The 23,508-nt window shown below is 39.1% G+C and overlaps 2 protein-coding genes across 4 annotated transcripts; one reads left to right on the top strand and one right to left on the bottom strand.

Annotated features, from left to right (window-relative positions):
• Positions 1–2,729: 2,729 nt before the first annotated feature.
• On the top strand, positions 2,730–22,804 carry METTL9 (methyltransferase 9, His-X-His N1(pi)-histidine). 2 transcript variants are annotated; one of them, XM_086622368.1, is made up of 5 exons: positions 2,730–2,903; positions 7,453–7,643; positions 9,911–10,120; positions 11,139–11,323; positions 22,512–22,804. In XM_086622368.1, exons 1-5 carry the CDS (start codon positions 2,730–2,732, stop codon positions 22,715–22,717), a joined length of 966 nt encoding a protein of 321 aa, XP_086478494.1. In that variant the 3' UTR covers positions 22,718–22,804. The 2 variants fall into 2 exon arrangements, with proteins under 2 accessions (XP_086478494.1, XP_086478495.1); XM_086622369.1 differs by having other exon boundaries at positions 2,823–2,903; positions 22,515–22,804.
• Positions 15,091–21,669, bottom strand: IGSF6 (immunoglobulin superfamily member 6). Of its 2 annotated transcripts, none has more exons than XM_086622381.1 (6): positions 21,603–21,669; positions 19,630–19,983; positions 18,617–18,720; positions 17,419–17,475; positions 16,288–16,371; positions 15,091–15,132 (listed from the first exon to the last, which is right to left on the bottom strand). In XM_086622381.1, the coding sequence occupies exons 1-6, from the start codon at positions 21,667–21,669 to the stop codon at positions 15,094–15,096; spliced, it is 705 nt and encodes a 234-aa protein (XP_086478507.1). In that variant the 3' UTR covers positions 15,091–15,093. The 2 variants fall into 2 exon arrangements, with proteins under 2 accessions (XP_086478507.1, XP_086478506.1); XM_086622380.1 differs by having other exon boundaries at positions 18,617–18,723.
• Positions 22,805–23,508: the final 704 nt, after the last annotated feature.

Genomic DNA, 23,508 nt, shown 5'->3' on the forward strand with positions numbered 1-23,508 from the left:
ACCACCACAAAGCAACGCAAGGATATGTTAAAAATACTCCTTCCTAGGTAGCTATTCAAACCCTCTGTGTGTTTTGGACCTTTTGGACCCTAGGTATTCAATCGATTATAGAAGTTTTCCAGTAAGAGATAGAGGAAACACTACCTAAATAGTTGAGGAGAAGATAGAAAGAAAGTGATTCCATTTTTTTCTGGAAATGCTCTCCTAGCACGCTAATTGCTTTCAGTGACAATGCATACACTTATACAACAAATAGTTATTCTGAGACTGTCCAGCAATTGGTTACAATTCCACCAGCCTATATGCAAATGACAATACATCAAAATTATTACCTAAATATGCATGAATAGTATGTTCTTTATAGCCTGTCAAGAGAAAAATATGCTTAATATACAACTACTGCAGCAGAATATTAATAACGAATGTAACACTGGGCAGGAACTTCGAAAAATCTCATTAAATCATACCCAGGTTGTATACTAACAATGCAAAGACAAAAACTAGCATATTTCTTAATTTATTTGGTATGCAATTCATGATCTGTATTTTACATGTGATAAAATTAAGATATGTTTCCCTGTGAACATGTAACTGACCTGAAGCGATTTTATTTGTTGGTTTACACATTGTAATCAGATGTCTGTTTAAAAAGCAGCAAATTTAGCTTTTGTCATTTTGGATTTTGATTATAAAGTTGTCTTATTCCTGGAGGGGAAAAATAAGCTAAGCTGTCTTTACAAACAAAGAACATACATAGAAAGGAGAGTCCTAATCCCAAACCAAATAAATAGACCAAAAAGGCATCTTAGCCCACCTAGCTATTGGAGGAAAAAAAAAAAATCCTCATGTGGAAAACTGTCTAAAGCTCTCATGTCAAAAACTTTCCTCAAGGAGGTTAAACATCAGTGAAAATGAACTGAACAGAAAAATCCTCTGGCAATATTCTGTTGTTGCTCTGGTTTTGCTGATCTCTCAGGCTACGCAAAGTTGGATGTGATTAGTGCTTGATCAGAGGATCTTCCAGGTAGATGCCAGGATTCCATGGTGGTTTGACTTCCAGTGTCATCCTTACCAGGAAATTAAGGGGCTAGACTCCAGGCTAGCAAATCTGATCAAAAGGAAAGATACCAATCACTTGTGGTTGTTAAGACACATTTTTCTGAGATTAGAGATGATAGCCCTGATGCCATACTCAGCTGGAATTTGATTGATGAGATAGGTTTTGTCTAAATTTTCTTTCAGTTTGAATTGGATACACTATTCCTCACTTTCTACACAATTACCACAAATAACTTATGTTTATTAGAGCTTAAGTGAGAACAGTGGTGCCTAACCCAAATCCACAGTAACTACGGCTTTTGTTCTAGCAAAGGCACATGCCACTGTATAAAAAGCTGAAAGATTTTTATTTAGCTTGACCTGTGCCAGATTAAAATGTTCTGATCAGCACTGTCTGTTCTAGGATAGCCTTCCTCTGAAGGGTTTTAGTTGCATTAAGGATACATTTTTATTCACTAGTCTCCACTACATCCCACTGCATCTCCATACACAGAAATAGGATGCAGGAGCCCGACTCGGAAGTTCTCGTCTTCCTGCCTATAAAATGACTTCTTTTTCCTCTCCAAGCACATCCCATAGCTTCAGGAAAAAAATCCTGGATCAAGGGCCTTAGATCCTCCTGTGCAGTGACCCATGCTCCTGCCGCAGAGCCAAGGCTGGAAGCTTTGTAAACAGGCCTTTATAAAACAAGATGTTGCAGAAATTCTGCCTGAGTGTAAGGTTTACTCTGAGCCATCGCAAAATATTTACCAGATAAATTGCCGTGTCTGAGGACTTGAAGCCCGTTTTTGCATTTCAAACAGTTGTAGTCTTTCATCTGCAGACAAAAGTCCTTTTTGAAGAGCAAACCCTGTAATAACCCAATTTATCTTTAAATGCTTCTGAGTTTTGGGGTTTTTTTTAGGACTCTCAGCGCCTCTATGCCTATTTACGTTAAATTTCTGTGCACAGGAAAAACCTGCAGATAATGGCACCCAAGCACAGTTTGCGTCACAGTACGTGAAGCACCACTTTCATGTTTCAGCATTTACTGTTGTAGCAGCCAAGAACTTCTCAAATGGATGAACTCCTCCCAAAATTTTGAGCCTTAATTAAACAAAGGTACTAATTCCCGTGAAGTCCTCCAGACCAACATTAACCCGCGCCACGAAGGCAGCGTGCGGGCTGCCACCGAGCGCGGGAAGCCCTGAGGGGGCGCCGCCCTCTCTCCTCAGCGGCCTCCCGCCCGGGCGCTCTGCGCACGCGCAGCCCGGGTGACAGGGCGGCGCCAAGCACGTGGCGCGAGCGCCTCTGAGGAGGGGGGGAAGCCGCCACCCACCGCCGCCGCCGGTGACCGGAGCGGGGAGGGCGGAGGGGTATGGCCGAGCCGCCGCCGTCCCGCCCCGCTCCGGTTTGAAGGCAGCGCCCCGCGCCCGCCACGGCCCCGCCCGCCCTGTGATTGGCGAGAGAAAGGGAGGGAGCGGGTGCCCGCCAGGCCCCGGCGTGTCTCAGCGAAGCCGTCCGGCCGGGCCCCGCTGCCGCGGCGCCGCGCGTTCCGCCCGGAGCGTGTGTGCGGGCCCCGGAGGGGAGCCGAGCCGAGCTGGGCGGGTTGCTTGCTGCCGGCGCCGCCGCTGCCATGGAGAAGGGAGGCGGCGGCAGCGGGAGGGGGTGACTCCGCGCCCCTTCCCCAGATGAGACTGTGGCTGTGCTGGCTGGGCTGCTACACCCTGTTCCTGTGGGTGCTGAGGAGGAGGATGTGGTCGGGGCCTGCCAGGTACCTGAGGAGCCCTTTATCCAGGTCCCTCTACGTGAATATGATGGGCAGCCACAGCCAGCCAGCCCCGGGCGCCAGGGAGAACCACCAGGTACAGCCCCAGCGGCAGCCGCCCCTCCCCTCCCCCACCCCGCCTTCCCTCCCCGTGCCCGGCGGCGCTGGGCTGGTCGGGGGTCCCCGGCCCTCCCTCCTTCCCTCCTTCCCACCGCCCTCGGAGAAGCCAGGGAGCTCCGCCGGGGGCGGCGGGTGTGGGGGTGTCCTCGTCCGTCCGGGCGCCCTGAGCCATCAGCCGTGGCGGGGAGCGAGGGGCTCTGGTGCGGGCTGCGGGGGGCACGGGGCCGGGCAGCGCCAGACAAAGAGAAGGAACAGCTCGGTCCTCCCGGTGAGAAAGTTGAGGTGTGCCCTCCGTGTGAAATGCGTGCAGGAGCCTGCTGGGGAGGTAAGGTGAGGTCCTGGAGCTGCAGAGCCGCAGGGGGAAGGTGGTCGGAGCGGGATGCCGTCGGAGCGTGCCGTGGGCTGGGGTGCTCGCCGCCGGAGGGTCGTCGGAGCGAGTCCGGCGGTAGCGGCGGGATGGGGAGCGGCGCGATGTCCCGAGACCGACAGTGCATCGGGTTGGGCGTCATAGCGGCTCCTGAGAGATTTAAACCTTCGGTTTGCGTGTTTCCTGGTGAGCTCTGTGAGTAAACACCAGTTGAATGAAGTTTGCAGGTGGTGTTGAATGGAGTGTGTTCGTAATCACAGAGATGTTTTAATTAACACTGGTATATCTAGAGGAAAATAAAAAAAGTGAGCAACTGGGAAACTGCGAAGCTCACGGAGTTCTTGGAACAGTAGTAGATGGCAAACTAGAAATGAGTTTGCAACGTGATACGGCTGCAATAAAAGGTTAGTGCTATATTTGGGCAGTATAGACATGTGGATCAGTGCCTTATGGAGAAGTTAAGGACTATATCCTCCTTATACAATGGTTATGTGATATGATTGCATTTGGAATATGTTCATATCTGCACTGCGTTACACCAAAATGATACTGAAAATCTGCCAGGAGTTCAGAAGGGCTGATAAAACATCTTAGTGCTGAAGAAAGATACTGACTTATTCAAAGTAAAATACACAGACCTGAGCTAATGAAGAAGACAGCATAAATACTTGAAGACTGCTGTACAGAGGAAGAGCATAATTATGTGTCATAATTCTTCAAGCTGATGCGTTACTGGAGCGCTCTGGGTGGGCGCTGACACCCAGAATCTTGCTACTGAATGAATGTATTACTGAGGTTTAATGAATATGGTCTGCTGTTTGGACCGTTCATTATGTAAGTAGGATGACAAAGAGAGGCAGAATTTAGATTTGCAGAAATAACTTCCTTCTGGCAAACAAAGAAAATCTGCAAGTCTCTTGCAGTGTTAAAAACTGTACTAGAAAGACAAGTCAACCAAGGAACTGTTATGGAGATGATTATGTCATTCACAGGTAGATGGTCTGCAGAAGATAATCTCCGTGTCTAATGTATTGGATCTAGATTTTAAACCTAAAGTGTTGATTGTTTATTAAATGTAGTAAGACTTAACGATTGCTGAGTTTGTGAGTTTACTCATAAATAAGGATTGCATGTCGAGGCCCCAGGTGCTTTCACTCTCTGCAGTTTTACTGACTTCATTAGTTTTACGTAAGTTAGCTAAAAGAACGTTTTCTTCCTTTCGCTAATATTAGACAAGAGTTGTCAATAATAGTAATTTTTGTTATAACAAAGGTCTTAACATATATTTTCAGATTTTCATGCTGTGGTTTTTCTACTATTGTGCTGTAAGAGATTGATACACTTTCTGTCGTGAAACTAGTGGCTGGAAAAGGGCTCTTCAGATATTGTACATGGAGGAAAACAAAAGCAATTTCTGTTCTGAGGAAGTAGTTCCAGAATTAAGCTGTCTTTTACCACTTTTGTTGTTTGAAATTTGAATTGGTTTTCTCCTGTGTTGCTTGTTTCCCCCCCCCCCCTTGTTATAGTTTGCTATCATTTCTGTTATTCACTAGTGTTATATAGGTAGTTGCCTGTGACCTTATTGGCACGATTAACCATGAAGAAGAAATTAGAGGAGATCTGTGAACAGCACCTAATTTCTGGAAACAAGCTTCTCTTTTCCCAGTTGTCACCATAATCGGCCTGCCAATAGTTATGTCAATATATATAAGTATTTAGAAATTGGTCTCTATGGTCAGATCCTGGAACTACGGGTGACAGAGTTCAGTGCAGAACCAAGGCTTATGAGCTCAGGTGCAGCACATATGTAGTCATATCACCTATGGAACAAAACCTGTGTTTCCCAAAGCTTTGATAGTTGGATACATGTTCTTCTGGATTGAAAGTGTCAGCACATTGAAAAAGGCAGATCATCTGAGCCGCTCCAGACCTGTCCAGTGTAGCTGGGCAGCAGCTCATGAATGAACCTGACACATATCCCAGCCTGCTCCTCAGCCCCATGCAATTGTTCGGTTTTGCCAGGCTCTTGAAATTGGCTTCTGAGGATGGATGGACAAAGCGCACAGGCTGCTGCTTTAGTGCTTTTTCATAACTCACTAGTGATTCCTTTTAGGAATCGCTGGTCTGTGCTGATTCATTCGAGTAGCACTGCGCTGCAGTGAGGAAAGACCTAAACTGATAAATCATCAGTTTCGGGGATCTCTGTGCCAGGCTCCATCATGTGGTACAGACTTGCTCAAAATCTGTTTTTTTGAGGAAGAGATCACTTGCTTGCACTACCTACAAATGTGTTTGAAAGTACAGTTGGGAGCCTGATTCTGCCAAAAATATGGCCATTATGCAAATGGTTTTCAAAGTAAACCTAAGCAGGCATACGTTTGCTCCCCGACAGAAGGATGACATCCATTTCTACTTTGGGTCAGTGTTTGATGGAGCTTCTGTTGATGAATCTGGCATAATGATCTCGGTGCAGCTGTCTACTCCCCTCTGCTTGCTGGCACTGTTATTGTGAAGCAGCAGGACACTGGAATAAGAATCTTGTCCCATTATTATTTGTATTACAGGAGTGACTGGAAGTCCCATTGCACTGAACACTGTGTAAGCATGCATTAAGTGACTTCCTCTCCCGACACGGTACAGCAGATGTGAAGGGATCAGTATATGAGCATACATTTTGCATAGTTTGGCTGTAGACACAGTCTTAGGTGTTAAATCGTTGTCGAGTTACCCCAGCTGACAGTTTGCTGTCTTTCTACATGCATTTCTACAAGATCCTGTTAAAACTCTCAGTTTCTCTTTAAGGTGCTTGTAACTCCCTATCCGCACAATAAACGCACGCGGCTAGATTAGGGAACATTACTGCAAGGTCTAAGGGGGAGATAAGAGAGTGTTAGCTGTAGGATGTGATTCTCCATATTAGAAAACACACACAATGGCATTAGAGATTCTATGAGAAGGGCTGAAATAACTCTGCATAAGTGTAGGAGAGTGAAAAATAATAGCGATGTTCTTAATTAAAATTACTTTTTTTGTGTGTGTAACTTCTGCATATTGAATGCAGGGGGTTTTTAGCTTGGCACTGCAACCTAGCAATGAACAACCTTTTGATTTTACTTTCAGTGCTGACGTTCCGGAATGCTGCAGCATTACAGGCATTTGTTGGAGTTGCAGAAGGTGGCCATGAAGGTCCTAAAATTTCAGAATATCTACAGATTTGCCCTCTTTCGTACAAGTTTTTTGCATTTAAAGTAATGTAAAGTAGGTGTTAAAGAAGTTTAGATATGCCTTCCATGTGGAATGTAGAATATTAGGATATTGTATGGTGTATTACTTTTCCAGATAGATGTGATATCAAAAGCAGCATCCTTTTTCTTCACAATTAATTGAACATTAGCTGGCATGTCAGAGTTAGTTTAGTTTGTGTAGGAGTGGTTGTTGCCAGGCAACACAAGGCAAAGGAATCTCATTGGCCCATTTTAGCCTGGGCTTTATATTTTACCAATATAAAAGTATAGAACTGCCCATCCACGGATACTAATGTCTTCCTAGATGTGGGAACATGCTCTCTTGTTTAGTAGAGATGCTGGGAGGCAGCTTCGTAGATGTGATTGTTTTGAAAGACTTGTGGACCTGCTTGTTGGTACTGGTAAGTGAAGAAACATAGTCCAGAAATGCTGTAAGACAGATAAGTTGTTGTCTAAAGTATTGATTGGATTCTTTATCTCCTTTCCTGGAAAAATATTGCAAATGCACTTGCTGATTTCTTTTCAGAGGATGCCTAGGGGAAAGCTGAGAAGGAATTGGAATGTAGAAAATAATGTTATCCCACCTTATATTTTTTTATCAACATGGTGCTGTTCTATAGAGGACCTGTGTTTGCTTTCTAAGAAAGTTGCTCTGTAAAATTCTTCAAACTACAGGATAATGTTTAAGACAAAAATTAAAAGCATAATTTCTTAGTGAATAATCGGTCCTCACTTGTTTATAATTTAAATCTAAGTTAAATTAATCCTGAAGCTTATTGAAAAGTCTGTAGGAAAACCTGAATTTTTCTATTTACGGAAATCGATAGTAGCCTTCTGTGTACTCATTTTTTTCTTTAACTGCTACTGGTTTTATATTGCTGAAATTTTTAATGATCCTTTATCTCTTTCTCTAGTGGTATGTCTGCAACACAGAACAGTTGTCTGAATCCCTCCAGCCTATTTTTGTCCAGAGTTACCTTGACCAAGGAACACAGATCTTCTTAAACAACAGCATTGAGAAATCGGGCTGGCTTTTTATCCAGCTCTATCACTCTTTTGTGTCCTCAATTTTTAGCCTCTTTATGTCTAGAACATCTATCAATGGGTAAGTGAAAAGTCAATCTTAGGTCTAACTATAGACAGTTTAGATTCAGTGTTCAGCCCTACCCCTTGATCTGTCAGCTTTTCTTAAATTTGTAGTTTTCCCTTTGCTAGTCTAACAGATCTGAAATGCCCTACTGTGCTCTTCATGCTCAACCCTCTTAATTGAAGAACACTTATTTGGTATGAGGGGACAGAGGAGGTAGTTGCAATTAATAAGAAACAGTCAAAGGACTCTAATTGTATTTTATAGCCATTACTAGTATTAATTTCCTTCTGAATAAGAGAGTGTTCTCTTTGTCTTAGACAATATATCTTCTTCCCCTGCTGTCTTTCCCCTCCCCTTGCCCTTTACTTTACCTACTGCCATACCACTGTTGTGATTTTCCTTGTTGAAGGTGGAAGTTCTGTACAGTTCTGTATTGCATCTAAAACTTTCTAGTAGAGAGTGTGTCCGTATCTGCTGCACACCTAGGCAGATTTCTAAACAGTGGAGAAGTCTGAGCGTTGTGTCTGATAACGCTAATGTGGAACAGAATTTTGTCCTTTCTCTTATTCTGTAAAACTCAATTTCACCTCAATTTGTTTGTAAGCTGTACTTGAACAAGTAAGTTCTGCTGTAGCATGTTTGACTGATGAAACATCAGGAAAAGAGAAGTTTATAACACAATATTCTCCTGCTGTTGCTGTGTCAATCTCTTCTGTGGCTGCAGGGGAGTTTAGCTGTTGGTGAGTGCTTTAGTATTTTTTCCAAAAACGTTCAGTACCTTTTTTTGCTCACAGTGCCTTTTTTTGCTCACATCATCTCATTCAGACGTATGTTTAACAGGTTATCAGTTTTTATCTTTTGAAGAATGTATTTTGTTAGATTTACCTGATTTCTTCATGTTCCTTACCTCTGCACCTACTGTATACTTCTGCACAGTCTGATATGAGGATAGTAGCTGTCTACTAAGGCTGGAAAAAGAATTTTTTCCTTATTTTCTAACCAGATGACTTTATGAGCTTCCCTGTGGTGTTCTTAGTTACTTGTATCTTTATATAAAGGTTCCTTTGGTCTCCTCTTCTTCCTTTCTCTTCCATTTTTTTCAAAGGCTCTCCAGTGCTTTGAATAACACCTCATAGTGCTGTTAGGAATAATAGCTATGAGCCAATTATACAGTGTGGACTGACATAAGTGTGCTGCAAGGGGTTCTACTTAAATTGGCTGTATTGTGCTTATTTTTATACATTTAATATTCTGGTTTAGTTTCTTCTATATGACTTTGTATACTCTATCCTTTTTGTTTGTTTATTTGATTGGGTTTTAGTATAGTCAGTCTTTCCTAGGCTGCCTCTTTTTCACATTTTTTGATTTTTCTATTTTTTTGTCTTTGTTTACCTTTTTTTTCCCCCCTTGAACATAAAAGATTTCTTTTCATTAAGTTTAACCTGCTGTCCAACATCAGTTTAAAGAATAGTATTTATCTACCTTCAGTCTGTTACTGACCGGTTCTTTTTCCTCTGCTTGTTCTCCGAACTCTTTCATCTTCTGAATTCTGCTATGACAGCTGAAATCTGTCACTGCGTAGTCTTCAAACGTTTACGGATGGGTATGTCATTGACTTGATCCATAAGGAATCCAACTGTCACCTCTACCCGATTCCTTAATGAGTTGCCTATTTTCTGTTCCACAGCTCTTCATGTTGAATGCAGGATTTGCAGATAGCAGCTAAAGCCATTGTAACATACAATTAAAAAAAAAATCTCTTTTGCCACTCCAGCAGTGTCATCCCCATCCTTTCTTTAAATCTGTTCTCTGGCTTCCCTTCTAGTTGCACATCATATTCCTCATTCATTGTGAATACTTCTGTGTCTGCAGCCGTTTTATTTCATCTGCTGTTTATTTATTTATTTTTTTTAAGGCAGGTGGTGGAGATTCAAACCTGCAAAAGTGACAAATAAGGTTCAGCCTTTGTCTTTCCCTTTTTCTCTCCCCCCTCCTTTTTTTTTTTTTTTAAATGTAATCATTTTCTTGAGCTGCACGCCATGAGCTCTTCCTTACCTAAGCAAATTCCTCCTGAAGTCTTAACCACTGTAACTGCATGTGGCTGTGGGTTTGATCTCTCACAAGTGCAAAGCAAGTTGAACTGGATCTAAAATTTATCTGAGCAGCGACCTTGTCTACTGTTATGTGTGACTGATTTCTGGCAAAGCACATTCTAAATTATTTTGTTGTCCTTCCTGTTAAAGTTTATACAAAAGTGGTCATTTCTCATTTTTACATTTCAGGCTGCTGGGAAGAGGCTCAATGTTTGTGTTTTCACCAGAACAGTTTCAAAGACTGCTTAAAATAAATCCAGAATGGAAATCCCACAGGCTTCTCGACTTAGGGGCTGGGGATGGAGAAGTCACTAAAGTCATGAGTCCTCACTTTGAAGAAATCTACGCCACCGAATTGTCTGAAACTATGATATGGCAGCTTCAGAAGAAGAAATACAGGTAATGTACGGAATACTTCCTACATCCTTTGTATCAGACATTACAGCAAAGTAATCTACTTGTAATGTTTAATGAATGTTCAGTGTTTTCAGTCAATTCCTCTACTGTTTGATCATTATGGAAAAGTTGACATGTACAAAAGCAGGAAAACAAACACATCTGATGTTTCCTGTTACCAGTGGTTTTGTTATGTGGATGTTCCCGGTTATCAGTTAAGACAAAACAGACAACAACCATTTTGAAGTCTCTTTCTTCATAACTTTTGTAAATTTCTTTAATCAAGGGAGTCAGGAAGATGAAAATCAGATGAACAGTCCAAAATTGCAAGAGGAAGACACAGGTACTGCAGAGAAAACAAGCTGAATCCTAATAATAGGGATACCTCAATGATGGGTGTCTATCTAATCCCACAGAATAGACAACTATGTAAAGATTCTTTTAGCTCCTGCTGTTAAGACTGAATAATATTTAGTAACAAAAACCTCAGCACTTTGAGAACTTTGTTCATGTACTCATCACAGCTACTGGAGGTTCTTGAATGCAGCAGATCCAGACTTGTTGAGTAACAATTAGTATTTCAGGTACTATATCCCAAAGTGCAACCCAAAGAATAAAGGAACTATGGATTTCTTTTCCTCACTGGTAGATCAGAGTGGATAAAACGAAGCAAACCGTTAATCATATTTTTGCTTTGTTGTTCCTTGAGAAGTATCTTCAGTTTATTCTAGGAGAACACATTTTTTTAGTACCTGGGGTTTGGGTTTTGTCTCCTTTATTGCCTGATGATTATAAGGCAATATAAAGGTTCGTGTGGCTGGATATATAGCCATGCCCATTGTTGCTTTATTTTTCTTTTCCAAAAGACCATAAGGATGGTGTCTGTCTCTTCTCAGTAACGAGGTGGCTGACCTTACCTGCACTATCAACACTTCCATAGGGAATTTGTCTTCAGTGCTTCTCCGTGAACTTGGCTGGTGTTTGTTTAACAGACTGTATCTCTTTTTCTGTCTCTTTGTAGGGTGCTTGGTATAAACGAATGGCAAAACACAGGATTTCAGTATGATGTTATCAGCTGTTTGAATTTGCTGGATCGCTGTGATCAGCCACTGACTGTATTAAAAGATATTAGAAGTGTACTGGAGCCCACTAGAGGCAGAGTCATTCTAGCATTAGTTCTGCCGTTTCACCCGTATGTGGAAAATGGTAAGTACACAGATTAATAGCTATTTAGGCAGGTAAAGAAAACGTTTGTAGGTTATAGTATCCCAAATAAAATGTTCAATAAATAGATGGCGTGTTTGTATTTGATTTTTATAAATAACTTGTACAGTGCATGTTCAGAAGTATGAAATCATAGGTAAATAGGCCACATGATGTAAGCTGTTTTTGTAATTCCCCAACGTATGTTGTTGGCACCAACAAATAGCTCAAATATTCAAGTCACGTATCCTGTTCTGCAGGTTGCCACATTTGAGCTGTGTTGGAGCAATGGGAAAACTGATCTCTGATTAGGGCCCTCTGCTGCTGTCACATAGGTAACCCAGTTGTCTCTAGCAGCCGATTGAGCAAAATCATCAGAAATGTCTGTAATGCTGAACAGAACAGTTCGGCTCAAACTCTTTCAAGTGTTCCAGATGAACTACACCTAAAAATTCATAGAGCGGTAACGTTTGCTTTCCAGCATGAGCTCTCAAAGTAAAATATAGACCCCTACTAATACAAAGTATGAACCACTATTTATATCGTATTAGTAATGGGAATAAAGGAAAATTCAGTGCCAAAACTCCATTATTTCCACTAGTTGCGTTGTAAAGAATTACATGAGAGATTTTCAAATGAATCTGTCTTTATGACTAAACTTCAAAAGACACTAGAAACATTTACATGCCTGTGATTGTGGGTTCAGATTGAGGAACCTATAAAGATGATTTGAATTCCAAAAGGCTGATGTTCATCAGTCGTCATTTGGACACTGGCTATCCTTGAGTATTAAGGCTTGTCTGTGGAAAGGCATGTGTGCCCAGACAATACAGGACTCATAACCTTAATATTCCGGCAATCACAAATGCATCAAACTGAATCTGTTTTCCTCTCTTTATATGTTAGTAGTATTTTTGCTAGAGGAGGGGTGGGGGGAAGTTTTAATCTGATGGGTTTGGTTTTTGTACTTAAGAATTGCTTAAAATACAGTATTTGAGCATATAGTTTTGTAACTATTGTGAAGAGTAGTGTGTCTTAAATTAGATGGGGGTTGACTTACACATCTGTGCTATATTTCAAGCATATTTGGTTACAATTGTTCCTATGATGTGGAGCAATATGGCTTTCTCTTTTAAAAGTTCTTCAAAATTCCGAATAACAGCAGTGTCTTTGTAGTCTTTCATTGACATATTAGAAGCAGAAATTGAGAAATTGTTTGGGTGGTTTTTCTGTTTGTGTGCCTTCAAAACTATGTGCCATTTATGTTTTGCAATTGCCATTGTGTCCAGTGTCTACTTTTCTGCATGTTGTTGGGTAACCACATGACAGACCACATGCAACTTCCTGGCTCAACAAGAAGCAGATAAATTAAGGATGAAACTACTCTAAGTCCACTTATCTCCTTCATCATTAATCTAGAGTATACTAGGAGGAGAACAGAGTGTTAAATTTATAAATCCCAAGGGACTGGAAACCTGTTCTGTGATTGTTGGACTTGGTCATTCCTACTTGTTGAAATCTGAAATCTGTTTCAAGATGTCTTGTGAACCAAAGTCATACTTTTGTTTCTGGTAGTGACTTGTAGCAGATTAGTCAGTTTGCTTAAGGCAGTTTTGTTTCCTCAATATGTTCTAAAACTTAAAGACATACTCACTTTGTCTGTTTACCACTGTTTTGGATATGGGCCCGTATAAACTTCTTTAGACAATGTATGTTAGCACACACAAAAGTTGCTGTTATTCCACTGAAGCTTTCCTGCCTAAGTTCTGTTTAACTGTAGTCTAAAGAGATAGACAATGAACTGTCTTCATGATGTACAAATGATTTTAGAATTTCAGTATTTTCTTTCAGCTGTTCTATAAGATGACGTGTTTTAAAAAGTGTTAGATGTGTATATATGCTTTATATTTAACAAAAAAAAAAAAGTACTTGGAACACTCAAAGAGAAGAACATTACATGGCTCAAGTAATTTCTTGTGTCAGGTAATTAAAACCAGTTTGGATCTGCCTAGACAAACTTTTACGTTTTAGAGAGGAGAACAAATGGAGAAGAGATGAGGCAGGTAAGGTGTTTGGTCAGTTTCTAGAAATAGAGAAATTATTTTAATCAAAATGAGATGTTTGTGTTATTACACGTAAAGTAATGGGAGGGTAATTGTGAAAACTGTCTATGTGAATAACTTAAAACTTGCTTTAACAGAACAAAGCAAAGTGGAGGAGGAGGTAAAATATATTTCTGTGCTTACCGTTTCTGGAATTACAGTGACACCTAGAGCCCAAAGTCACTTAATCATGAATTCTGGGGCTTTTGAGAGTTTTATTTTCAACATACAGAACAACAACTAATGCACTTATTGCGCATGTCTAAATTTGGCAAGTAAGCTGGATGAATCATAAGGTATTAGACTAGTCACATAAGAACCTGTATTATTATAACTTTATTTTTTTAAATAGGTATCCCATAGAGTCATATAAAAATCCTTTGCATTTCCTAAAATAAAAATAATATTTACACAAATGCATTATTAGATAGTATTTAACTAGACTGGTTTAAGTTTCTCTAAAATAAAAATGTCAGAAACACCATACTTCAGCAGTAGTAAACACTAGCGGCCTGGGACTCTGAAATTTTCTTGTTGAACACATTAATGTCCTTGTGATTGATTGACAGTTATAAGAAGACAAAGGTGTGTTTTCCATCTTTCTGAAATACTTGGTGGTAAATTGAGCTGGAAACACAGTACTGTGCTAGATAGACCCTTTGTCTCAGTTGTCAGTTCTCATCTCACTGAAGTGAGAAATGCCATTTCATTTGTTAAACAGAGCCTTGCTTTATTTAAATGATGGCAAGAAATTCAGCTGTTCTTTAGTAGGGAGAAGGTGAATACTAACAGATCTCTTACTGTAAAAGTGCTGATTTTGTAGATTGGCTAGGTAGTAACTGCTACAAAAAAAAAAAGTAAACTACCTTGACTAGGCTGTATACTTCTGTGTTCGTGCTTGTATCCATGTTGAACTGTCATGTAAAGGCAAAACTTGGTGCTCCAGGTAGTCCTGACTTTGGATGGCAGGACTGGAACATGAGGGTTGTCTGTCTAGCAAGTTAATTTTAATATTGCAGGAGCAACCTTCTCACTATGACCGCTTTCTTTTCCTAGCTAGGAAAGCTAGGAAGAAGCTTCCATCCTAAGTGAGCTTTACCATGATAGTACTTGCATTTATATTGTCTGTTTTTAGTGCTTGCCTGTCTATCGCATATGTAGGTTTTGCTCTGTTTAAGCTGTTGTTAAGTCTCAGTAACTGTTGATCTATATATCTGCTACATCAATAACTGTCACATGAACATGACTCAAAACAGAATTTCTCCTATGAAATAAGTTTATTTGCTGTTGCTGTCAATTATCATACATTTTTCCCAAATGCTCAATTCATGTAAAAGGAATACAAATAATTTTATGTAAAAAGAAAACCAAAAAACCACATTGAATTAAACAGGAAACTTTTATGAAGCATTAGCAGTTGTCTTATGAAAAATGAAGTCTTTTCGTATGGTTCTTGCAAAATGGAAAATGGAAGTAATATATAACATAGATGTAATGTACGATGCACTTGGTTTTGGTGATCTGTTTAGAAAATACTCTTGAAGAACACTGCCCTGCAAGGTTTTCTCCTCTCCTTTTAAAGCAAAGGAGTTCTGTGAAGAAGCTTGACTTCTTTATCTGCCTCTTTGCTTGCATGAGAAATATTGAATAAATCTGAACTGCTGCACATGCTCATCTGTTCTGATAAACAGTGTCACCTTCCAAATCATCCTAGGGGAAAAATGCAGAAGTATTTCATTACTGATGTGAACTTTTTTTAAAAATAAAGCCAGAATTTCCATTTTGAGGCAAACTCCATCCCCTTACTGTTTCAGTAAACTCCTTTCTCCCCACTTAGCTTTTTGCTTTTGTCCATATGGCATCTACAGGGTTCAAAACATACTTCTTTTCCGCTTGGCTTTTCCTAATCTCCAAGGAGCACAAAGGCAGTAAAACGCATCCCTTATTTTCACCATGTTGTTATCTAACACTCAAACCAAGGATCATGTCGTGTCAGCGGGGACTTTAAGTCTTTAAAGGGATGATTACAGAGGAAAACAATTGGAGCTGTATGGAAATAAATGAAGTTAAAATGTATAGAGGAGAAGTGTTTGACTTTGTGTTCTATGGTTCTTTTGGTTTCTCCTTACATCTCTGAAGTGGTGTGGTCCATGCTCAGAATAGGAAATAATTTCCACTGTTTCTCAAGAGGAGCAATATTTTTGAAGCAGGATTTTGAAGCCATTTTCTTTGCTTGCAAATACACGTGACTTCTAAAGTTGTATTTTGTAACTTACGTGGCATATGCAAAATTATTGTCATATGATCATATAATTGACTAAATTATTGGCATAAACTTGGAATGATGAATTAAGTGTGTGGCTTTACCCAGTGATGTTGAATACTTAGTTTAGGCTCTGTAAATTGAAGGAGGTGGAAATATCTGTAAGAATGTCGTAGAGCTTTTAATAACGGTTTTGTTATGTTTCTGTCACCTGGCCACCCTGAGCTAAGGGAGCAAGAGGAGCTACAATAGAAATATTTTTCAAGAATGAACTCTTAATATCTTTATGCGTTTTACCAAACAGTCCAGAACCACTTATTGAGATCTCTTCTAGGCAAAATACAAATCTATGGAAGCTTCATTTCTAAATGTACATACATACATTATATAAGGTATATACTCTTATATATATGTAATTGCATATGTATGGTCATTTAGAATGGTTTATAATGATTTTAACTGTTGTTCAGAATACTTTTTTTTGACCTTTATCAACTTTTTTAAAGAAAAGTCTTTTCAGAGGAAATAGAAATGGTACACTCTTAAAAACCGTCAGTTCCTCTTTTTCCCCAGAAATTTCAGTTTGATAAATAGATACTTACAGGCTGCCGGCAATGTTCAGCGTATCTCTGCTTTTGAAGTTCTTGGGCAATTGCTTGAAAAATTTTTCGTCCACTATTGATTTTCTGCAAATTATTTAAAATATTTTAGATCATTGCTACAGTTTAAGTTGGGGAATCATAGAATGGTTTGGGTTGGAAGAGACCTTAAAGGTCATCTAGTTCCAACCCCCCTGCAGGGACACCCTCCACTACACCAGGTTGCTCAAAGCCTTATCCAGCCTGGCCTTGAACACTTCCAGAGATGGGGCAGCCACAACTTCTCTGGGCAACCTGTTCCAGTGCCTCACCACATGCAGAGCGAAGAATTTCTTCCTTATATCCAATCTAAATCTCCCCTCTTTCAGTTTAAAGCCATTACCCTTTGTCCTATCACTACAAGCTCTTGTGAAAAGTCCCTCTCCAGTTTTCTTGTAGCCCCTTTAGGTACTGGTAGGCTGCTATAAGATCACCCCGGAGCCTTCTCTTCTCCAGCTGAACAGCCCCAACTCTCTCAGCCTGTCTGCACAGGAGAGGTGCTCCAGCCCTCTGCAACATCTTTTCTACCATTTATAGTTCTGATTTTTTTCCCTGTATATGTCTTTGGGAATGTTACTAAATAACACCTTAAGAACATACAGTTTGGCAGGCAGAAGAGTTTAAAATTACATTAATATTACATCTTTTAACATATATACATTCTTTAATGGATATCTAAATGTATGGCATCTGATTTTATACAAGGTTACATGATGATAGAAGTTCTTAAAAGACTTGTTTTAAATACAGTAGGGCTTACCCGAATACACTATTTAAACAATCAAAAAATTAATAGCAAAAGATGTTATTTTCAGAAGTTTGAACAAAATTTACTTAAAACCTGGAGAGCTGTGTATTAGAGATGTCCTTTACATAGATTGACTTTATCCTCTATCCAATTCATTAAAAATAAGCCAATTAACTAATTAGTTAAATGTAAAATCATTGACTAGTTTTGACAACTCTGAAGTGAAACCTTAAGAGCTCTGAATGTCTATTTAACTGAATCATCGATTAATCACAAAATTGATACTTAAAAAAGACGGGAAAAAAAAGCTCTGAATCACAGACAAAGTAAACAAAGTGATAACATACACAATTCTCTGTTCTTTGGTCTTCATTCCCACTTTTCTTTAGCAGCTTTGGTTTTAACTGGAGGGAGGGATGGTAAAATAAAAAAAAAAGATTAAAACATGATATGAGAAGCCAGCTGCTGAAGTAGCAGAATAGTTAAAAGTATCAAACAGTTTGCAGATAAGACTTTCATTAGATCAGCTTATACTGTTGGAAAAATCGGAGTTTTGATGTGCGTAAGGCCTTTTTCAGCCTCTAATAGTAGATGGTGCAAGTGTTTTTGCTTTGAGTACAATGTGACCTGCCTGAAGCACTACCCAATTCTCAAAAATAAACCAGTGGCATCATGGATATCAGTTTTTCCCCTGAAGAAGGCGTGATGAATTTATCCCACTGTACTACTTCACCTAGTTTAAAGAAAAGCAGAAATCAAAAAGACTGTCCTGTCTTTATGCTTAGACAGTGATCACTACAGCAAAGAACCATTTTACCATATCATACCGCTTAGGACTGTGAAGTCCTTATTCTCATGGAAAAGTCTCATTATTATGCAAAGATTCCAGTTGCAGCTTCGGGTGTTTGTTTTTAAGTAAACACAAATTTTGTTCTAGATTAAAAAAAAAAAATCTAGTATTTATGTAATTTTTAACCAGGTGCATTCTAATGTGTTTGTTTCCTACAAGCATAAAACTTCTTCCAAATCTCTGATATTTTTAAATTTTAGCAGGGTCCTTCTTCTGTATGTGTATGATGTATGACTAGAATTTCATTACACAAATAAAGTCAATCTGCGGTAGCTTTACTGCAGCTCGCAAATACTTACTAAATTTAAATTATTTTACTTTTACTGCAAACTAATCCAGAGAATTAATGTCTTAACAAGGGTAATTTCTAGTTTTGTTTTTTGAATGTGCCTTGATAGATAATCTGCAACTTGCTGATTAATACTCTCAGGATAATTTTAACTTTAGAATACCTTTTCTTTTAGACACTTTACTGAAAAAAAAAAAAATAAAGAGAGGTTGCTATTCAGAGTACAGGTATGTGCCACACGAGTTTGCAGATATATGCAGCATATGAACTTCAACCAACCACCTCTTTAAAACTCAATCATAAAAGTTATGCCATCTAGGAATGTGTTTTTATTCTCCTTATGGAGATGTTAAAACTGCTTAGATTTACAAAATGAACAAAATCAGAAAAATCACATTGAGCCTACCTTGTAGACTACAAAGAACGCGACTACAGTAGTGCTGTATAGAAACAGTAAGGATGAGGCAATGATCATGAAGACGAGCTTTCCATTGCTGTGCTGCTTCTCGGCTCCTTTATTAAAAGTGAATGTTAGAATAAAGGACAGTTCCTCTGATTCATGTAGGTTTTTAAGATTCTGCATTTCACCCCCCTTCCTCTGAGGAATTAAAAACGCTTATGCCCATCAGTATTTTCTGGTTCATTTTCAGCCTAAATTCCTTAGTGAGATCATGTTTCTTTTGTTTCTCTGAACGTTTGCAAGGGCAATGGGGACTTGTTATTTTTGATTATGAACCCTTCCTTGAGGGGTAGACAGAGAATAGAATCCAGTTTTCTGCTCTCATAGAGGAATATCTAAATGAAGCTTACAGGCTTTTGTTCAACAATGCAATTAAGTAAAGGAAGGAAGGAATATAAGGAAAAAATAATCCAGCTAAGTTTTTTTTTTTTTTCTATTTTAGGCATATAATACTGAAATGTAATTAATGAAGTCTCATCACTTTCTTAACTAGAAGGCAAGTGATACAGAGGTTCAGAACTGAAACTCTTTGTTCAGTTTGGCACAGTGAATCCTCGGTTCTGAGACTCTGGACTCTGTTGCACATATTTCCACTAAATGTCAGTTTCTCTACTTCTCATTTTTCTGTTGCTACTTCCTTTCTGATAGCCATTAAAGTCTCTATGTAAGAGGATGTAGAGTATGGTTAGGTAATAGAATAAAAAACTTTTTTTTTGTAGAATTCTAGAGTCACTTGCATCCTATGACAGAACAGTCTAATTAGCAAATGAGGTTAAGATGCTCATTTGTAAATCCCTCCATAGTTTTACTATTATATTTGAATATAGTCATACTCCTCCTAACAGTTGTATTGGTATTTCCATCTTAAATACCATTCTTGAAAGTGTAAATAATGAATATTTAGGAAAGACAGTTTACTCGTTTTAAGATGCTTCATTAAGAAAGAATAATCAACTGACCTGTTCTCGTTAATATTGTTCCATCTCCTGTTTGTTTGGAATGAGGTGAACTTGAATCTGAAAATGCTATGCCACAGATATAAAGAGCGTTGTCACCTACAGTCAGATCATTGATCTGAAGTGAAATGTTATTTCCTGATGATGAATGTACTTTGTACTTCTGATCATCTGTACATCCAGGAGTACACAAATCCTCATGTTCATTAGTTAAAAAGCGAAACCACAGAACTTGAGGTGGGGACGAGGAGCATCCAGAGGCAGAAAAAGCACACGTTAGGAGCACAGTGTGTGTGGAGTAGTCAGCTTCCTGATATCTGGGTTGTGTTACAGTGACTCGGCATGTGTCTGCAGCACCTGTTGAGAATAAGCAATTGGTAATGAGAGGGACAGTTAAAAAGCAAGGCACAACCTAGAGAGAAAATAAACTACTGCCAGTTCACTCGAGAAGAGGTAGGAAGAAACAAACTGTTTCAAACTTGAAATTTCTAAGGTTGTTTTCAGCAAACTTTTCTTTTTGATAATTCCTACAGCTTGCCCATGTGTTCAATTAATAGTTTTACATATGTGGAATGTGCTTAGCTTTCTGTTTTTCTAAAAAAGTGTAGAGAAGATTCATATATCTAAAATAAAGTGAATGTCTCCTTTGGCCCTGGAGAAGACCAAAAGAATACTTTGTGTAGTTCCTGGCCTCAGATTAGCCCTGAGTATTTTGGGGATTTGGAGGGGGAAGGAGAGGAGTGGGTGTTGAGTGACATAACTCTAGATGCTCGGTGGAGTAATTCTGCAAGGGTTTCCCTCTCCTCCTCTATACCTGATCTGAGAGTCAAGTGAGACAGCCTGATGGCAGCCTGTGGAAATGTCATAAATGGAGACATTTATGATTTAGCGATTTCATAACATTGATTAGAATTCATAATAGTTCCTAGACATTCTTCCACTTCATCACATATATTGACTCTGGGTTTCTAAGGATAATAATATTGCTTGTTAGTTCTGACATTTAAAAACGTGTGTAGAGAAAACAGGAAGGTTAATCAGAGAAGAGAATTCTAATTAAGGAACTGAAATGTAAGCTTTAATATGACTGGTCTGGGAGATTTTTTTTAAGTCCTTACTGAAATCCATAACTTAAGTACTGTTTTAGTATATTTAATTTTATTCAAATAAATTGCTTAATTATTTAAATAATGGAATTGAGATTATTGCAGTGAAAATGAAGGTAGTAGCTTAACAACATCCTTTTCTACTTCCTAGAAAATAACAAATTAGAAGAAAAGTAAGCGGAAGTTTCTTAATCTACTACTGATACACAATTTATTAGCCTGTCCACGGTGGACAGTCAGCATTGTGCCGTTATCATTTTTCTCACTGAGTGTTTTATGGACAAGATCCAAGCAGATTCAGTGTCTGACTTCTACAAGAATAAAATTAAACTCTACTCCTGTGTCAGATCAACAGCAGAGCAGTTCTGTAGCAGCTTCAGCAATCTGAAGATTGTAGTAATACAAGTTGTCGGTGTACTTGCACCCTGCGTGTTGAAAGGCAGTAGCTTGTGCTTCTGCATTTGATCCCTTTCTCTTTTCCACCTTACTCTAGGGCTCCGGGTGGCCCTGCAGAGCAGAACTCCATGGCTTCAGTTCATGTAGATGCTGTTTGCTGAACTTGCCAAACCCTCCTCCCAAACAAGCCCAGCTACACTGAAACCATGCTGCTGCTGCTGGAGCATCCTTTGTAGGGAAGTGCACCAGCATTTGACCCTGAAATGCTCCTGTAATCTATGATTTCTGACATTTGGAAAAAAAAGCATTTGCTAACAGTCATTTAATTTGGAAGTTGTATGAAGATAGCAGAAGTTAGCTTGATTCTCAGCAAAACTTCTTACTGCTCTGTTGCAAATCATGCTCACAACATTTTTCAGTCTTGTTTAACTGCTGTTACATGGGAAAATGCAAGAAACTTAAAAAAAGTCTTACCAGCACTGTACAGAATCCAGTCAAATGCCAGCATTAGCATGTTTTTCAGTTTGTTGAAAGATGCCATTTCTTGTTTCTCTCTGGAAATGATTCTGCTTGAAGGAAGAGGAACTTAGGAAATTTTTGGAGTTGCAGAACACTCTGAATCACAAGATTTAGAACTTCCGGTGTAGAAGGTTGTTTACTATTGCATTTAGCAAACTGGTTAAAGGTACAGAGCAAACCAGAAAACATTTGTTACTTGTGGATGACATTACTTGGAAAATGAGCGAAGAGTTTTAAACTTTGAGTTTCTGAGAGTTGTGCCTATAATCCTTCAGATTATTTCATTGGATGTAACAAATAGCAACATGTTTTCCAGCATGCTACAAGTGTTCAGATTCTTAATTTTATGTGACCCTAAGTAGTCTTCACTGTGTCAGCTAGCAGGCAGCCGCTGGAGGAGTAAAGATGCTGTAGCCATCCATTATAATGTGGTGGCCTACTGATAGAAGCTTCACAGCAAATCAGAATTTTCAACTTGTTGGCTCTCTTTACTGAAATTACCTGAAGCCATCTTTGGCTAGACAGTGCGCATAAGAAAGAATTTTATAATGCTGGAAAAGATCATCATTAAATAGTCTGTCTGTCCATGTCTGCTGAACACCAGCCTCACTAATAGAAGTTCCTTTTCAGCAAGTCTTGGAACTGCTAGTTAAAAATGTAGCGAAAGATAACCTTGAGAAGGAGCTGCTTCTGAACGAGAGGCAAAAACTCGAACTGATCTTGCAACAGCTCTACAAATGGCTTGTCAACCTCCTATTTGGAGTGGAATGGAATATAATCTGTGTAACATGCTTTCTGTAAGAAAATACAACACACAAGAAAGTTTTCTTTATAATTTGAACAAAATTTGTTTTGTTTTTTCAGTAGGTGGCAAGTGGGAAAAGCCCTCAGAAGTTTTGGAAATCAAAGGGCACACTTGGGAAGAACAGGTGAATAGCCTGCCAGAAGTTTTCAGGAAAGCTGGTTTTGCCATAGAGGCTTTCACCAGACTGCCATACCTATGCGAAGGTGATATGTATAATGACTACTATGTCCTAGATGATGCTGTCTTCGTCCTCAAGCCAGTGTAAGCATGTATGAAGTAAACCTCCAGAATCTAACCCAAGAAGCAGCCTTTGAAAGAGGGGTTTGATTTATGGTTACTTAAAGGGAGGGAATTCGGGGATTGCCATGCTAAATAAACACCATGTAAGAAATTTAAAGGCCAAAATACTAATGTATTTCTTTGTAGTGCGATTAGGAAAAAAAAAAGTTGTTTTTTTTAAAGACTCTTCAGTTGATAATTGCTTTTTTTACCAGCTCTTAAACCAACAACGCGTTCTGCAACCCAGCAGTAATGGCGGATATTTTTTTATACTTACTTGCAACAGGGATCAGATCCAGACAAAAGCAATAGTCCTAATAATGATGAAACTGATACAATGTGAACTGTTGTTAAAGAAATCAAGTGAAATCTGGCAATAAAGTTACCCATTCAGTTCAAGCCTTGTTGAGTTTAAACTATTGAAATGGATATTCTTCCATGCTAAATTACTTTCTCTCTTACTGTCATTCTTCACATGTTTTTAATCATGCTAATAAACTTTTTTTGAGATGACTTTTTGCATTAACTTTTGTGTTCATTTTTGTAACCATAGCCATGCTTGTCTGCAGCAGCTGGTCTTTGTGTTGAAAATCAAGCTCTCAGTAGCAGCACAACCTTGCGTTTATTTAAACAGCATTGAAGTATTGTTTAAAGGGATGGCAGTCCACAATAAATGTGTCACTTTTGGTTGGGTTTCCTTTATGTTCTTCTCAAAGCTTCATAAATCCTCATTGCTTTTGCATATGCCATTTTCCAGCTAAAGAGATTATGGTAGAA

Source organism: Tauraco erythrolophus, chromosome 17, assembly GCF_009769465.1.
Source record: "Tauraco erythrolophus isolate bTauEry1 chromosome 17, bTauEry1.pri, whole genome shotgun sequence".
NCBI classification, from domain to species: Eukaryota; Metazoa; Chordata; class Aves; order Musophagiformes; family Musophagidae; genus Tauraco; species Tauraco erythrolophus.

Excerpts from the sequence above, each read along its gene's own strand:
- METTL9 (XM_086622368.1), top strand. The coding sequence starts at position 2,730 with ATGAGACTGTGGCTGTGCTGGCTGGGCTGCTACACCCTGTTCCTGTGG. Across the intron at positions 2,904-7,452 it reads GCGCCAGGGAGAACCACCAG|TGGTATGTCTGCAACACAGA; the intron begins GTACAGCCCCAG and ends CTCTTTCTCTAG. Across the intron at positions 10,121-11,138 it reads CTTCAGAAGAAGAAATACAG|GGTGCTTGGTATAAACGAAT; the intron begins GTAATGTACGGA and ends GTCTCTTTGTAG.
- IGSF6 (XM_086622380.1), bottom strand. The coding sequence starts at position 21,669 with ATGGCATCTTTCAACAAACTGAAAAACATGCTAATGCTGGCATTTGAC. Across the intron at positions 18,724-19,629 it reads AACAATATTAACGAGAACAG|GAGCCGAGAAGCAGCACAGC; the intron begins GTCAGTTGATTA and ends CTTTTAATAAAG. Across the intron at positions 15,133-16,287 it reads CTGAACATTGCCGGCAGCCT|GATGATTTGGAAGGTGACAC; the intron begins GTAAGTATCTAT and ends TTTTTCCCCTAG.